The sequence below is a fragment of the Zea mays genome, chromosome 8 (genome assembly GCF_902167145.1).
Source record: "Zea mays cultivar B73 chromosome 8, Zm-B73-REFERENCE-NAM-5.0, whole genome shotgun sequence".
NCBI lineage: Eukaryota > Viridiplantae > Streptophyta > Magnoliopsida > Poales > Poaceae > Zea > Zea mays.
In genome coordinates, this window is record NC_050103.1 from 175249274 (window position 1) to 175264723 (window position 15450).

At 42.4% G+C, this 15450-nt stretch overlaps 2 protein-coding genes and 1 long non-coding RNA gene across 4 annotated transcripts; all 3 read right to left on the bottom strand.

The window, feature by feature from the left end:
• Nucleotides 1-4583: 4583 nt before the first annotated feature.
• LOC100280258 (uncharacterized) lies at nt 4584-7865 on the bottom strand. Its single transcript, NM_001153186.1, is given in 6 exon segments — nt 4584-4979; nt 5069-6049; nt 6416-6544; nt 6645-6889; nt 7363-7514; nt 7673-7865. Coding segments are annotated over 6 exon segments (1755 nt in total). The 5' UTR covers nt 7790-7865; the 3' UTR covers nt 4584-4848.
• Nucleotides 7866-10268: 2403 nt separating this feature from the next.
• Nucleotides 10269-14052, bottom strand: LOC103636508 (histone-lysine N-methyltransferase ATXR3). 2 transcript variants are annotated; one of them, XM_020543382.1, is made up of 7 exons: nt 12435-14052; nt 12232-12329; nt 11979-12117; nt 10996-11271; nt 10850-10921; nt 10645-10755; nt 10269-10543 (listed from the first exon to the last, which is right to left on the bottom strand). In XM_020543382.1, exons 3-7 carry the CDS (start codon nt 11985-11987, stop codon nt 10403-10405), a joined length of 609 nt encoding a protein of 202 aa, XP_020398971.1. In that variant the 5' UTR covers nt 11988-12117; nt 12232-12329; nt 12435-14052; the 3' UTR covers nt 10269-10402. The 2 variants fall into 2 exon arrangements, with proteins under 2 accessions (XP_020398971.1, XP_008657070.1); XM_008658848.2 differs by lacking the exon at nt 11979-12117 and having other exon boundaries at nt 10270-10543.
• A 4-nt stretch (nt 14053-14056) lies between these two features.
• On the bottom strand, nt 14057-14826 carry LOC109942016 (uncharacterized). The gene is made up of 3 exons (XR_002264641.1): nt 14730-14826; nt 14391-14552; nt 14057-14299 (listed from the first exon to the last, which is right to left on the bottom strand). It is a non-coding gene; the product is annotated as an uncharacterized lncRNA (long non-coding RNA).
• Between the last annotated feature and the right edge of the window lie 624 nt (nt 14827-15450).

The following is a 15450-nucleotide window of genomic DNA, read 5'->3' on the forward strand; positions in this document are numbered from 1 at the left end:
TGAGTCAACTCTTCAAATTTGATGGAATAATTCCATTTATCATACTAGTATTAGTTATTGAGTAATAATAAGGTGATGATGCATCAACTTATTCTATGATGCAAACCAAACCAACATGACAAGAGGAGTGAGAACAAGTGTCTTGTTTGGTCCATCGCCTTTTTTTGCCCCTTGCCAATAGCTAGAAATAAAGGGCTTGCATTCTATGATGCAAACCAAACCAACATGACAAGAAGAGGAGTGAGAACAAGTGTCTTTTTTGGTCCATCGCCTTTTTTTTGCCCCTTGCCTAAGGGATTGGTGGAGGCGGAAATAGCTAGAAATAAAGGGCTTCCATTTCAAGCAGAGTACAACAAAACATGCCATGTTTTATGTTTGTCCTAACTTTTTCCAAATTTATGGTTCGCCCTAAGTTGGCTCCAATTTATAAGAAAAGTATAGAACAATGCTTACTCATTCTCATATTCATATTCAAACTTCATTCTACGAACAGTTCAATCTACAATGCAAAACAATACGGAACAATATTTTGTGTAACCATATTGATGAATTGATGAACACGGTCTTAGTCCTATTTTAAGAGCATCTCCAATAAGAAACTCTAAAATAGAGTTCTAAAAGTTGAAATATGACCATATTTGAAGTGTTTAGGGTCTCAAAAGAAATTTTTACTCCAACTATTATGTTTTAAGTAGTCATGTTTAGGAAATAAATCATGTTATTAAGAAATAAATAGTTGAAGATTAAGAAAAAATGAGGATATGACTCCAATGTATGGTACTATATTTATATTTAGGACCTGAGAGACCAAGCCCTATAATCATTTGATGATTTTTTATAAAAATAAGACACTGTTGGAGGGTGTTCTATGGTTTTAGGGTCCAATATTTCAAAATAGGGCAACATTTATGGTGTGTTTGGTTTGTGGAGTCACTCTATGCTTCATGAGGTGATGTAAGTTCATTCCATCAATTTTGGTGGAATCAACCCACTCCTCATGTATATATTAATTATTAGTTTATGAGGAATGAGGTGGTGATGGATCAACTCATTCTATTCCACAAACCAAATAAAAAAGTGAGAAGTGAGAAGAAGATGGATCACTTCATTCCTCAAACCAAACACACTCTTAGAGTCCTTTGAGATGCTCTAAATGGTGCCTTAGGCTAGCAAGGTTATGAGGTTTACCTTCATTTTTAAAACTTTTATGTGTTAAAAACAATATTAAATTATTCTATGAAACTTGTATGATCTCTCTCTTCATTTATGATATGCACATCTCATCCTCCAAAACAGTTATTATCTTTCTTCATTTATATGATAGCTTAAATTTAGGTTGTTAGACAATAACAAACCCAATGTACAGACTTGTTTGAGTTACCTTTTTTCTGAAGAGCTTTTCTGGAAATCTGAATTCCTGGATAATCTAGTTGTCATGAGAATTCGAATACCATGGGACTTACATATGAAAGAAGATGAAGGAGTCTGCATTGAAATTAGTTTTATAATTAGACTGTATATAATACTCATAATTGACATTCAAACATCCAACGATACATATGCTAAACTTTAGTCAGAACAAACAAACACCCCTGTCAGTAGAGGCATTCAGGTTCAGTGAACCTAGCGACGGAGGCAGGGGCAAGGGCCATGGCCCTTTCCAAGCCTTTGTATACACATACACTAAACTTTGTGTAGCCTAATTAATCAAAGGTTTAATGTAGTGATTAGTAATATATGATTCATAACTCTATTGAAGTATGTTACACAAAGCCCAAACGAAGCAAACAATATAAGATAAAATATTAGTTGGATGGCCAATTGACTGGATTGACCCTACATGTGCAGCGGCCGACCAAACCTGAGAGCCTAATACATCAAACCTAATTCGCTGGTAGACGACTAATCTCTAAACCTCATCCCTTCGGGTCTTGCCGGTTGTCGCTGGCCACTTGGCTTGGCCTCCGCCACAACTAGAGAGTATAGAGAAGGCAATCATGCAAAGCAGTAGGCTGATGTTAGTGGCGCCGACCACCAGAACCATGTGTCACAATATGGGCGTCCACATCGGCTACAAAAACTAGGTCCAAATATGGTTGACCTAAATGTATACTACATTAGATCTCGTGGAGATTATGGTCACCGCAGGGGAGTGCTATGCTTAGTAACCAGAGAAACCCAATAGACGACTATACCTTTAGGGAATCTTTGTAACAACTTCATAGTGAGACCCTGCTATTTCACCTTTGGAGTGATCAAAAGGGGAGTCATGATCCTCAGGGAGAAAGAGAATCATGACTCGTAGGCAAAGTGTAAGCCATGCTCATGGTTAAGAACATAATGATTTTCCTCTTTGATTAGAGTTTATGTGGTTTGTTTATTATAATGAACACTCAGAAGTTATGCTCTAAGGTTAATAAGTATGGAGTGATGCTAAGCTAATTTAGTGTTAATAGATACATGACTGTCTAAAAGCAATCGCTAGCGATCTAACTCTTCATAAAGCTAGTCCACCTTAGCCAAACAGGACACTTGTGGAGTACGCTATATACTCTTGCTTTCACACAAACAACGGTAGCCCTCAATGCAACCACTGCTTAGGCGAAGTTGTTGATACAAATCTTTAGGAGTTCTAAGGCTTCGATGAGTATAAATACTAGGCCAGCGATCTCCCCTATTCAGATGCTTATGGAGGGTCGTGCTACCTTTTGTTTCCATAGTTTATGTTTTAACATTATAACATAATATTGTAGAATAATGTTATATTTATGTCTTTGTTTGCAATAAGGTTAAATACTTATTATATTCATGCACTATGTTATGATATGATATTTATGTAATCACTATGCACGTGATTTCGATCCTAGTACGTGCATGGGTCACATTCAATTTGTCTTCTCTGAAATTGGGTGTGATAACCATAATAATGTTGTCGTATGGTCTGTTACATACCATCAGACTAGTCCAACGCCCCTTAGAACTCTTTGATATGATTTCACAGACCGTTGGAGCTAACATATTGGTTGACAAGGTATTATTCATATGGTCCGATGATCAAGTGTTCTCGGGTGGTCTACATGGAGGCATCAGACCGATCCACTATGGTATTACAATCATGAAACACTAGGTTTAATGCCTTGAAAATCTCTTAAACTTGTCCAAATTCAAATATTTGAAAATAGGGTTTGATCCTTCTTTTGGGCCTCTCCTAAGCCACCTGTAGATAAAGACAACTAGTGTACACCACACTAAACTTATTAGACTTATCTAGATCAAACTACTAGTTCATACCCCTTTTTATAGTATGATTAAGGGGAAAACGTAGTACTAAACTATTCTAAGTGTCTCTCAACTCAAAACGATACTTAGAAATAGTTCATTCTTAACCTTGTCTTCAATCCTTTCAAAACTGTAACAAAATCTATAAATAGGGGCATAGGAACCATAGTTTGCCCAAAACAATTTCTATCATTGTGGCCTAACTTAAATTTGGCTCAGTAAAATATATGTTAGTTGCCATTATTCACCAAACCGTGAGGACCTTTGTGCTTTCAACCCCTCTGGTTGAGTGTCTGGTTCTTCCCTTTCATTAGCGATGAAATTTTATGGTGCTACGTACCATCTTTTGGGTGACGTAGGTGTTAAATTTATGATGTTTATGTTCATTATTCTCTTTCTGTTGGTCTCGCAGATGTTGATTTGCGTGCCATATTATTACGAAAGTATAAAGGTGGCAACAGTATTTAGCTTGTTGTAAGGGAGGTGGATTACTGGATTATCATACTACTGTCGGTTTTCCTCTGCAAGGAGTTGCTTTCGTTGCATGCATCTATTGGTTCCGCGTGTTAATAACTATTTTCCAATTCACAAACTGATTGTTTGCATACTTTTTGCAGCAGGAAAATCACTATATCGACTTCCAACTTTTTTATCTGTCGATATTCACATCGTGTTAACAAGTATTCCAAATTGATAATGTTATACTTCGGACCCGCAATAGGTGAGTGGCTTGACCACCCGATAATCCATTGCCTGGTTGTACGCTTTTACTTAACTATATTTCACACCTTCATAGAAAATTTGCAAAATTATAAAATGAGTCATTTTCTATATTACATCCTTGAAATGTCATTAGCACACCTTTCAAAAGTTTGATAATAATAATAATAATAATAATAATAATAATAATAATAATAATAATAATAATAATAATAATAATAATAATAATAATAATAATAATAATAATAATAATAATAATAATAATAATAATAATGTAGTCATTGATGAGTGGTGTCGTTTGGTTCAAGAAATGTAACGCAAATGGTAATGGTAATGGTTTACGCTCGATTACTGGCGTTAACAAGTTTGAATAAGCTGGTATCAATTTTTAGTGTGGTATTTAATTACGGTTGAACTAAAACAAACATGATTTAACGTTATCAGTTACCCATTACGTTACAAATATGTGAACCAAACGACACCAATGTTCTTTTCTTCCTTAAATAACACTTTTCACTTCTACCTTAGAGAAGCCATCCGGAAATAAATAACGTGGAACAATGCAGACACACAGATGAAATTTTATGGATCTCTGGTGCAAGCCGCGCCATTCGTTGTTCTCAAAATAGTGTACCAAACACATTTATCATTACAGGGTGGTAAGCAAATGGAAGAAAAAATTACAAAAAGTCCAGGTCAGATGGGAATAGAACGGACTAGTTAAAATGGAAGTTGAAAGAATTGCAATTGGCAATGAAGAAAGTAAACAAAAAAATCAACATTGTGATCAAGTCTAATTCACAGTTCCCTTTGAAGCGACCAGCACAGGATATATAGAGGGGAGTCTAATCAACATTTGGGAAGATCGGACGGCGGTGGGAGCAGCTTCTGGTGCGGGAGGCTGCCGTCGAGCACCAACCATGCCATCCTGAGGCCCCATGTTGTGTGCACCTCCAAGTGACAGTGCATGAACCATACCCCTGCATCACATTCATAAAGCACGCACGTGTGTAAGATAAAGGCACGCCTGCAGAGGGTATGTTAACCGATCAGAATGAATCTTAATTACCGGGGTTGTCGGCAAGGAAGCGGATGGCCACCCAGCCGCCGGCTGGCACGCCGACGGTGTTCCGCTCGACGGGGTCGACGAGGTTGAACTTGGGCGGGTCGTTCACCGGGTCGTAGTTGCCGTAGCCTTGGCCGACGACGAAGAAGTTGAAGCCGTGCAGGTGCAGCGGGTGGCTCTCGACGCCGAGGATGCTGGTGCCCTGCAACACCAGCTCCACGTTGGCGCCGTACGGGACGACCATCAGCTTGGTCCCGCTGGCCACGTTGGTGTTGTTTGGCGGCGTCCCCGTGTAGTTGAACGGCGTGAGGGGCGCGACGGGGAAGTCCGACGAGTAGACGCCGCTGGACAGGCCGGCGAAGTGCGAGTGCAGGAGCGCCCTGGTCGGGAGCACGAAGGAGACGTTGTTCACGGCCGCCGCGAACTGCGTCGTGTTGGTGGGGCCCAGGCACGTGGCGTTCCCGGGGCACGGGTGCGTGCCGAGCCCCACCGTGAAGAAGAACGCTCTGTCCACCGTCCGCGGCACGGCCGCCGGGTACTGCGGCGTCGCGAGGCTGCGGAGCTTGGCCGTGAAGTTGCCGACGAAGCTGGTGTCGTTCAGCTGCGGCAGGGTCGGCCTGTGGAGCGGCAGGGCCTTGTCGAAGCTCGCCGCGGAGGAGGATGGCGCGTCGGGGTACTCGTACTCGAGGATGCCGGCGACGGTGGTGTTGTCGAAGGTGGCCGGCCTGGCGGTGGAGTAGGGCTTGGCGGACATGTAGTAGTTGGCGCCCGGGTAGAAGGGCTTGGCTGCGAGGAGCACGTTGGTGGTCTGGCCCGGGGCGATGGGCAGGGTGTCGACGGTGAAGGGCTTGACGTAGACGGCGTCGACCTCGACGACGGTGAGCGAGTGGTTGGCGACGGAGAAGAAGAGCTCGTCGTTGAGCGCCGCGTTGATGAGGCGGAGCATGTACGTCTTCCCTGGCTTCACCTTCAGCTTGTACGTGTCTGCATGCCACACATTTAGTGGGTGGAACGTTTGGCGATAGATAGACATCGACGGCGTTCGACGGAATGGGAAAGCGCACCTATCTGGATCTGGATGCGTAACTAATATTTTTGTTTACGTAACACCGGCCCCGTTGGACCCACGCTGCCGGTACGTATGCTACGTTTTTTTGTGTAGCCGGATGTGTTCGGTCAAATACGAGTTGGATCCCATATATGACAGCGACGCTGTGCGAACATTCCCACAATGGCGCCATAGCTACCTTCCTTTTGTGATTTGAACACCTCATCCGCGTGTGGGTGTAGACCTTTATGTGTGCTTGCGACTAATCCAAACAAAAAAAGAAGTTAGGAGAAAGAAAGCACCTTTGGCAGAGCAATTGTAGAGCGGTCCTGGCAGGCCGTTGATGGTGTGGGCGTCGGAGACGTTCGGGCCAGCGCCGAGCTGGAGCGCCTGCTCGACCACCACCTCCGTGTCCGCCAGCCACCACTCACCTACCACGGCGCACAGAATCAGCACACAGGCCAGCAACCCAGCGAGGCAGCGACGCGAGCGGTCGCTCCGCCGTCGCTCGCGCGCGCCGGGGCTACTCACCGAAGATGACGGGGACCTCCTTGTACGGCGCCGGGAACGGGTAGGGGACGCCGGGCCTGGGCAGGACGACGAGGGGCCCGTAGACGGTGGCGCGCAGCCAGGAGATGTGCGCGTGCCACCACAGCGTGCCGCGCTGCCCGGCGACGGTGTAGTTGTACACGTAGCTCTGCCCCGTCTGGATCGGGCACTGCGTGATGTACGCCGGCCCGTCCGCCCACCCCGTGCGCAGCTGCCGGATACCGTGCCTGCATGCATGCAGCAGCTAGCAGTCAGCTTCATCAGCAACCGTACGTGTTCGATGTTCATTCGATCAGAGGCACATTATAATAATATTATGGAACAATTGGATATATACCATTAAAAGATCCAAACTTTAGATATATACCATGGACCCCGCATGTCATTGACTCATGTGAACCCACATGTAAATGAGATAGCAATGGTATGGATCCAAAGTGGTGATCTTTTAATGGTATGGATCCAAATTTCCCTAATATTATTATAGTATATAATATGCTACGTAACGAAATGATGATTCGGATTAATTAACGAGCTTCTGCTGCTGGTGTGTGTGTATATGTTGCGCGGTGCTAATTACAATTTACAAGTGGGTGGTACGTATGGTGCACCAACGCGCGCACTTAAATTTTGACTTGCATGGCCCGGCCGGACACCGGGCGGAGGGAGGCGGTAAGCGAGTACGATCAGATCACTTTACCAGTGCAGCGAGATGTTGTGCTGGGCCTGGTTGGTGACGCGGATGATGAGGCGGTCGCCTTCCCTCGCGACGATCTTGGGGCCGGGGAACTGCCCGTTCACCGTGACGATGCTCTTGGTGGCGCACAGCCGCGTCACGTTCGCCATGGTCACCTGCGCATGCATACATACATGCGAATTATAATGTAGGCACATGCTGCATGCATATGCGTCCATGCATTTTATGCACAAGTTGACAAGTAGAGTAGGTAGCATGAATGATACACATAGACATGCATGTTGTGGAACTAGCTCGATCGAAGACAACGTACATTGAAGTCGTAGTGCCTCGTGATGCCTTGCACTTGGACGACAACGGAGGCGAGGAGCATCAGTTGGGCAGCCGCCATGAGGAGGGAGGAGCATGGAAGAGCAGAGGAGATCGCCATGGCCGGCCACGCTAGTTGATGATGGACTGGTTCAACCTCTAGCTCTAGGCTCCGATAAGCAGCTATCCAGAGTTGCTCTTGAGGTCTAGTAGAGGGGGGACGACACGGCCGGCCAGGCGATCGAAGAGACGGAGGAAGAAGAAGAAGAACGATGTGTGTGTTGGGACAGCCAATAGGGTCCCCTCCTCTCCATATATAGCGCGACGTATAGGCAGCAGCGCTAGTTAGCAGTACATATGTCAACTACCTACCACCGCCATTTTCTTAGGCTTTCTGCGTGGTCGACAGGAACGACGCAGCTTGGGCAGGACTATGCAGTTCGGTGTGTGAGTGATTCGGTAGATGAACGATCAAGGGCAGGCAGGCAGGCGAGCTGCTCCGGTCGAGCTATAGCTGGAGGGCTCTAGCTTCGGAGTGTGGCCAACGTATGCGGCAACGACGATCGATTCATCTCTTTTTGACCATGCATGCATGCACCACTACTGGATCGCTGCTAGTTTAGTTTTCGCGATTCTGCATGCCGTCACATACGTTTTTCTGGTGCAAAAAGTTCGTCGAAAACTGGAAGGTAAACTGTACGCACGAAGAGTAGAAAACCGTCGTCTCCCTTGATTGGTAGTGAACCAGTGATGAAGGAAATCACGTCGCGCGCGATACCCCACTCCCACCTGTTAAATCTAAAAAAAATAGTGACAAATCTTCTCGCGGAATTCCCCCCGAATTCAAACAGCTTGCTCTGCATACATGTCTCTCGAAAGATCTTGACAATTGAATGTGTTGATGGATATGGTTCATTGGTCCTAACCCGTCCGTACTCGCTGGTTTTGGCACCTGACTAAAATCAGTGAAGAGAAGTGTCAAAATCTACAGATAATACATGATCTACAAGCGATTGCAAATCTTGTTTTTGAAGCAAATAATATGTATCACTAGTACACAGAAGCTCTATAGTGACGGTCCTAGAGCTATTTGCACTATCGTTTTTCAGTGCCGCCAGTGTTAGAGGCCAGTAGAAATCGGCCTTTTTCACATGCGGTTGTTTGCCAGCGTAAATAACATTATCACTGACGGTTTTCTTTAGCAGTCAGCTAGTGTAAACATCATTAGCACTGACGGTTTGCTTAAGAAACCGCATGTTGGCGGTGTCTTAAAAAGACCGCATGTGAAAATGATGTTTTCACATACGGTTACTTAAGAAAACCGCCAGTGCTGATAATATTATCACTGGCGGTTTTCTTAAGCAAATCGTCAGTGTAAATGTCATTTAGTATTGGCGGTTTGCTTAAGAAACCGCATGTGGAAATATATCGCATATCACCCTTCACACTTAATAAAGCAAAATTGATTGCGCACAGACCTTGACGTTGAAAAATAACATGTTTTCCTGCATTTTGACAGTGCCACCTAGATTTTCGCATGCACCAAGAAATAAAATAAGAAGGCCTTTTAGATGATATCCACGAATGTTACTTCCTAGTTAGGTTCTGCGGCTTAATCAAAACATCACACAGACAATGCACGATTCACGGGGCCCACCAATAATAACTCTTGGGAGGAGGGATTTTTTTTCTTGTTAGATATTAAGGCCCGGTTTAAATGTAATAGAACTAACGTATCGTTTGGTTACACAATTGTTGTAATGTCATGTGTAACAGATAACGTTAAATTGTATTTGTTTAAATCTAACCGGAATTAGATACCACAATGAAAACCGATACCGGTCTATTCAAACTTATTACCGCTATCAGTCGAGTGTAAATCATCACCGTTATCATTTACGTTACAACGCGTGAACTAAACAACACTTAATAGTTAGATACAAATATCCAAACAACCTAGCTTATAATTCAACAGTTAGCTACTTTTAGAAAATTATCTAATTGTTAGTCAACTATTTGTTGGCTAGCTAATTACTAGTAACTCTTTAGCCAACTAACTATTAGCGATATTGCATTCAGTCATGTCCTAAATCAATTGAAAAACAAGCATGTTCCTCACTGTCATCAACATGGTAAAGTAACTTCCTACCGCGTTCCCATTTCTCCAAGTGCAGAAGTCGCTGGACGCAGGGTTTTCACCAACAGTTCACTGAATCTACGAGCTGTAGGGTGTGCGTGTGTTTAAGAATGGAATGCGTGATCCCTTGCCATGGATAGCAAGACACCCATCTGTCCAGTAGGTGCTAGTGTGCTACCTGCATGGGTTGGTGTCTTAGCGTGTCTTCTTTCCTTGTACAATTCCCAAAGGAGAGAAGGATGCCTGACCCAACACGATTGAGCGATGCAACGTTTCCTCATCACATACTTTATTGACCGAAAAAGAACCAAGGAACGAGCCCGCGGACAGTAAAGTGCGTGCGTTGCAACGGGAACGTATAATAATACGATAACTTATATACAAGTGTGTGTTATATTGTCAACTTTTGCATCATCATACATACATATAAATTCTTTTTTTCTTGAACAACGCGGAAGAGTTGTGTGTCATTTCATTAATACATAGTACACAGAGGGGGTTACTCCCTCCAAAAAAATACGTCATGCACATCATACACATAAATTCTGACCAATAATCAAAGAATGATATTACATAACCACAGAAGCAATGAAACAGTTAACATTCACAAGGTTGGAACCTGAACCTTAAAAGGATCTTACTTTGCTTCGCAGTTAGGGTTGCAGGAGTGACAGATTCTACTCGCGTAGTTGGCCGCATAGCATCAACAAAAACCAAGTCATATCCATCTCGGTCTCCCTTCCATCATGACAGAACTAAAATGTTAATAGGATAAAAAGACCATGAATTGAAATGACCAGTTACAAGTTAGATCTCATTAAAATCAGACTCAACACAACCTTTGGCCTTTCTAACATAATGTTGTAAAACTCAGGAGCTTGATCTTCACTGTTGTTTTGTATATGTTTAATACCATCTTGCTTTTCGTACCATCTCCAAGAAGGGTAAACCTGCAAAGTTTATAAATCAACATATCCATGGCTGCTATACTACTGCCACTCGATCTAGGAGTAGAATGGATGAATATTAAAAACTAAGGCATACCTCCCCAAAGAATTCAACAACAAAGTCATCTACACCGAATCCACCTTTTTTGTTGCAAACAACACCAAGACCCTGTAAAAGATGCACCAAACATGTCAAAAAGGCACAAGAAATGACCCTGAGTTAATAGGTTGCTGAAGGCATACCTTTCTATAAGCAACAAAGTTCTGATCACAGCGATTTCTCATGGACTTTAGCATCCCCAAGCACATCTTCAAATTTCGTTTGTCACCACTATCCTCCGCGGACCTTTGAATTTCTTCAATGACAGGCCTAAGGTTGTAAGTCATAGGGGTATTTCCCAAACCAGTGAAATGCCTAACTTGCTTATTCAATGCATTCAGATGCAACTGCATTGAAAATCGGCTTTGATCACTTGAGCCATCACAGTGAAGAAATCGGCTTGCATTTGTGTCTCTGCCCTGCGTAAGTGAGCACGTGAAATCTCTTATATCTCTTAGTAGTCAAATACTCGTACGTTGCAACGGGGAAAAAGTGTAAGAATAAAATATGTATGGTCATGTGTTGTGTTGTTAATCAAAATTAAATCGACTTTACAAAAGTAGTGATTGTTTATAATTTGGAATGGAGTTCCAACATCCCCTTGGCTGCACCCTTGGAAGGCACTACATATTGGACACCAGTTCTTCTACCTAAGCCACTGGTAGCACACATGGTACCGGTGCTCGCAATCTCGCATGACAGCCTCCCAACCTCTTCACCCTTCATGTACATTTCTTGGAAGAGACATGGCAGCCTCCCAACCTCTTCGCCCTCCACACACTCTTTCTAGAACAGACGGATAGAAGAGACAGAGACGTTTCAAGTTTTAGTGGTACATAACAAAACATTTTTGCATCAGTTTTGTTGGCTATGAACATGAACAAGACTGAAAAAGATTAAATCCAAAAATTAACAATAGTGGAATGGAAAGCAGTACATGCAATTATGTCATGCAAACTTCATTACCAAACACTATTGCTATGAAGTTTAGATGAATCAGAATAGTTTGTTGTTGAAAACATTTTGGTTTTGAAGTGCATTTAAATATGACAGGAGAGATAATATAACAGCAGGTCACATTCAATAATTGTAGATGTGCAAACCATGTGTAACTGTATGCTGATACCATGTGCATTTCAGGCCTGTTTGTTTGTGTTCCATGCAGACTTGTCCGGCAAGGATGCAAGCAAGCATCCCTTTCAAAATTTGTGCTAGAAATTTCTAGCAGTGGTGCATTAAAAAATACGTAGAGTTTACCAGGATATCTGTGAAAACCCAGTATATTAAGGCATAGTAAGTAATAACATAAAATCGAATCATTTGCCTTTGTGCTTCTATGATAAAGTCATAAAGATAAGCCGGGGTTATAAGCAACTTACCTGAATGTCCAGAACAATTGAGCCCAGCTTGCTCTGTCATTTGCTCCGTGTGCAATGTGTCAGGTACATAATCAGCTTGCTTTGTGGTAGTGGAATCTCTAGAACAGGAAGCAGATTAGAACAAAGTTAGCTATGAACCACTGCTTTATAGGCCCCAATCTCGCAAAAGCAGTATCTATGAACCACTGCTCCGTCGATCTCACCTTGAGGGACTTCGCCTTCTACCCTGCATCGCCTGCTTAAACTTCACCGGCAGCGGCCACCGCCAGCAACTTACCAAACAATGCTAGGCATAACCATTAGTAAACTGAAAGTGATACACCAAAGTTGCAATGAATACCTTTAGGAACTTGATCAAATCCAAAATCTAAAGTGGATGCAAACATTCATGGAGATATTGACCAGGTGGGGTTGTTAAGGAAGTTGGTGTCGCGATAGGAAAATGTATTTTCCTCTCCCAACTTTCCTAACAAATTCATAGTCATCCTGCTAAAGTGGATTGCTAAGTGTGATATTTTTTTTGCATATTTGGCAATACCCCCACACCTATTCTACATACAACTATTTTAGACTCCAGTCCTGTCAAGTACATATGAATATCAAAGCAACATTAAACCAGGCCAAGCTCAACGCCAATTGTGTTGGTACAAGAGTCAAATAGACAATAGCGAAGCTCAATGGTCATGATAAATATACCAAATATTGATTACAATCTAAAATCAACTTTTAGCTAATCGCATTTACTAATTCAAAACCCATGTGTATGGCAGTAGATTCCACGCATCAACTGGGTTCCACCCTGATCAGCGAAGAAACACGATTACGTCCTTGGTTTATTTTTTATATTGCTGGTATATCTTATGGTAGTCCTCTAAGTCAATCGATACCAAGGAGTGTTAATACTATATTTGTGCTGGTGTGGATAGGCAGCTAGACACTACGCGAATTAGTTCAATCACTAAATACCATGATGTACAATTAACTAAACATATAGGCTAAGCATCAGAAGCTTGACCACAAAGACAGTTGAGCACCCCTTTGACTGCCAGCCAAGCATACCAAAAATATTTCATGCATGTCTCGATCCATTCGGTTGGTCACAACATTCAGTTCTTTGGCATCCCACATTCAGAATTGTTCGTTTAAGTAGCACAAAAGAACTTTGCCTTGTTTTTGAAAGCATCAGTTGTACAAGTGAAGAGAAGAAAAAACTACTGGTTCATCACGACTGACTACTACAACAAAGCAGGAGGAGCAAAATGCATTGCAATCTGAGCTGAGCACATTGGAAAACACAATTAAGAATATCAAAGATGATGTCTCACGAGCAGAAAGCAAAGCGCAAAATGCAGAAATAAGGTGTATGGAGCTAACTGTACCTAATATAGAGTTTAATGGGGAACTAAATGCCCTTAAAAGCGAGAAGTCAGATAAGGCCAGTCTTTTGGAGAAGAAACTTACAGAGTCAAATACCCAATTAGAGCATGGAAAGGCAGCGGTTGATGCCATTGTTGAACAGCAAGGTATGCTGAAATGTACGATGTCTGATATGGAACATATTATTGAAGATCTGAAGGGTAAAGTTTCAAAAACTGAAACCAGAGCTGAGTGTGCTGAGTCAAAATGCACACTGTTAACAGGCACAAATTTAGAACTTAGTGAAGAGCTAGCATTTCTAAGAGGTCGAGTAGAAAGTCTAGAGAACTCGTTACATGAAGCCAACCATGCGAAGGTGTCCACTGCCAAGGACATTGGTGTGAAAACTAAAATTATTACTGATTTGGTCAGAAAATTGGCACTGGAAAGAGAACGGCTTCATCTTCAGGTATATGCACACACCGTATCAGCTTGCTCAATCTGAATAGTAAAAGTACACCTGTACATACCTTAATATTCTTGAACACCCTTTTGTTCTCTAGATCAATTATGATATTGTTCTCTAGATCAAAATTACCTTCAGAAATTCATATAGAAGCGCGACTAACGGGATGTGTATAATGGGTAATTGTCCCTGTTGACACAGGTGCTGTAGCAGCTGCAAGATATAGTCTTTTAACCTGTATCTCCTCTTACAAAATGCAAAAAAGGAGGGGTCATTGGTAGTAGGTTCGTAGAGCAAAAACATGTTGAATTACAGTCAGGAAGTAACATACCCTTACCAGTCCATGGCCTGTGTGTACAAGGCTGGCCTCCTGCAATCTGCTCTCTCAATACCTCTTCCAAATGAAGGAAATGCATTAGACTTTACAGTGCTCCATTGACCTTAGTACTTGCCATCACCTCTTGTTTTGTCATCAATCATACATTCACGTTGACAACCTCTGCCAAAGATGAAGATGGCATCAGACTAATTATAGACCGTTTATTATTTGTAAGTTCTGTTTCTAGTGCAATTAGATCTTGAATATAATCTTCTTGCTATTTTTGCAAATGATGATGTTTCCTCTATTGTTGCTTCATAATACTAAACCTTAGAACTTGGAAGAAAGAGACCATACCTTCAAATCATTAATTGGCATTGAATCTGGAGAAGTGCACCTGTCTTTAATTTTTCTATGCTTCAGTTCTTTCAATAGACAAGATGAGAATGTATTCCTGCAAGACAAATAAGTACAGTCACACCGTCTCAGAAGGCTGCTTGGTAAATAAGGATGCTTTGTAAATTTAAGCGCCAAGTTGGAAGGTGCAACAGAAGATCACAACACCAAGACAACAGCATGTTCAGGAATCTAATCTACAATATCCCTACCTCTGTTTCACTATATTTATCCACAGCAGACCAGGTGCACTAAATAAGTAACAGATCCAAGAAAAAAAAGTGAACCGACTATCTGTGCCCATATTAAATGTTACGATACAATCATTTCTCTTCTATCAAATCATTTAGTTAGGGGTAGGGAGTGGAAGTATTGCAATAACTAAACTCCCATAAGTCATATGCTCCAAAGACACACATTATTTCACCTGAAGCCATGTGCAAAAATAGCAAAAAAAGTGAAGCAATAAGTACTTCATAGAACTGTAGATATTTCATTCAGATTTACTTTCGGTGGGCGGTGAATCGTGGTGAATCGGTTTCTCCTCTACCTTCGGTGGGTTAGCCCCGTCATCACTGTTCTCGTCGGTATGCACATGTAACTTCCTAGCTGGGCCAGACATTTGGTCGAGCATCTTGAACTCGTCCTCGAGTGGGAGCGTGAAGAAGTCACGAGCGAGGTG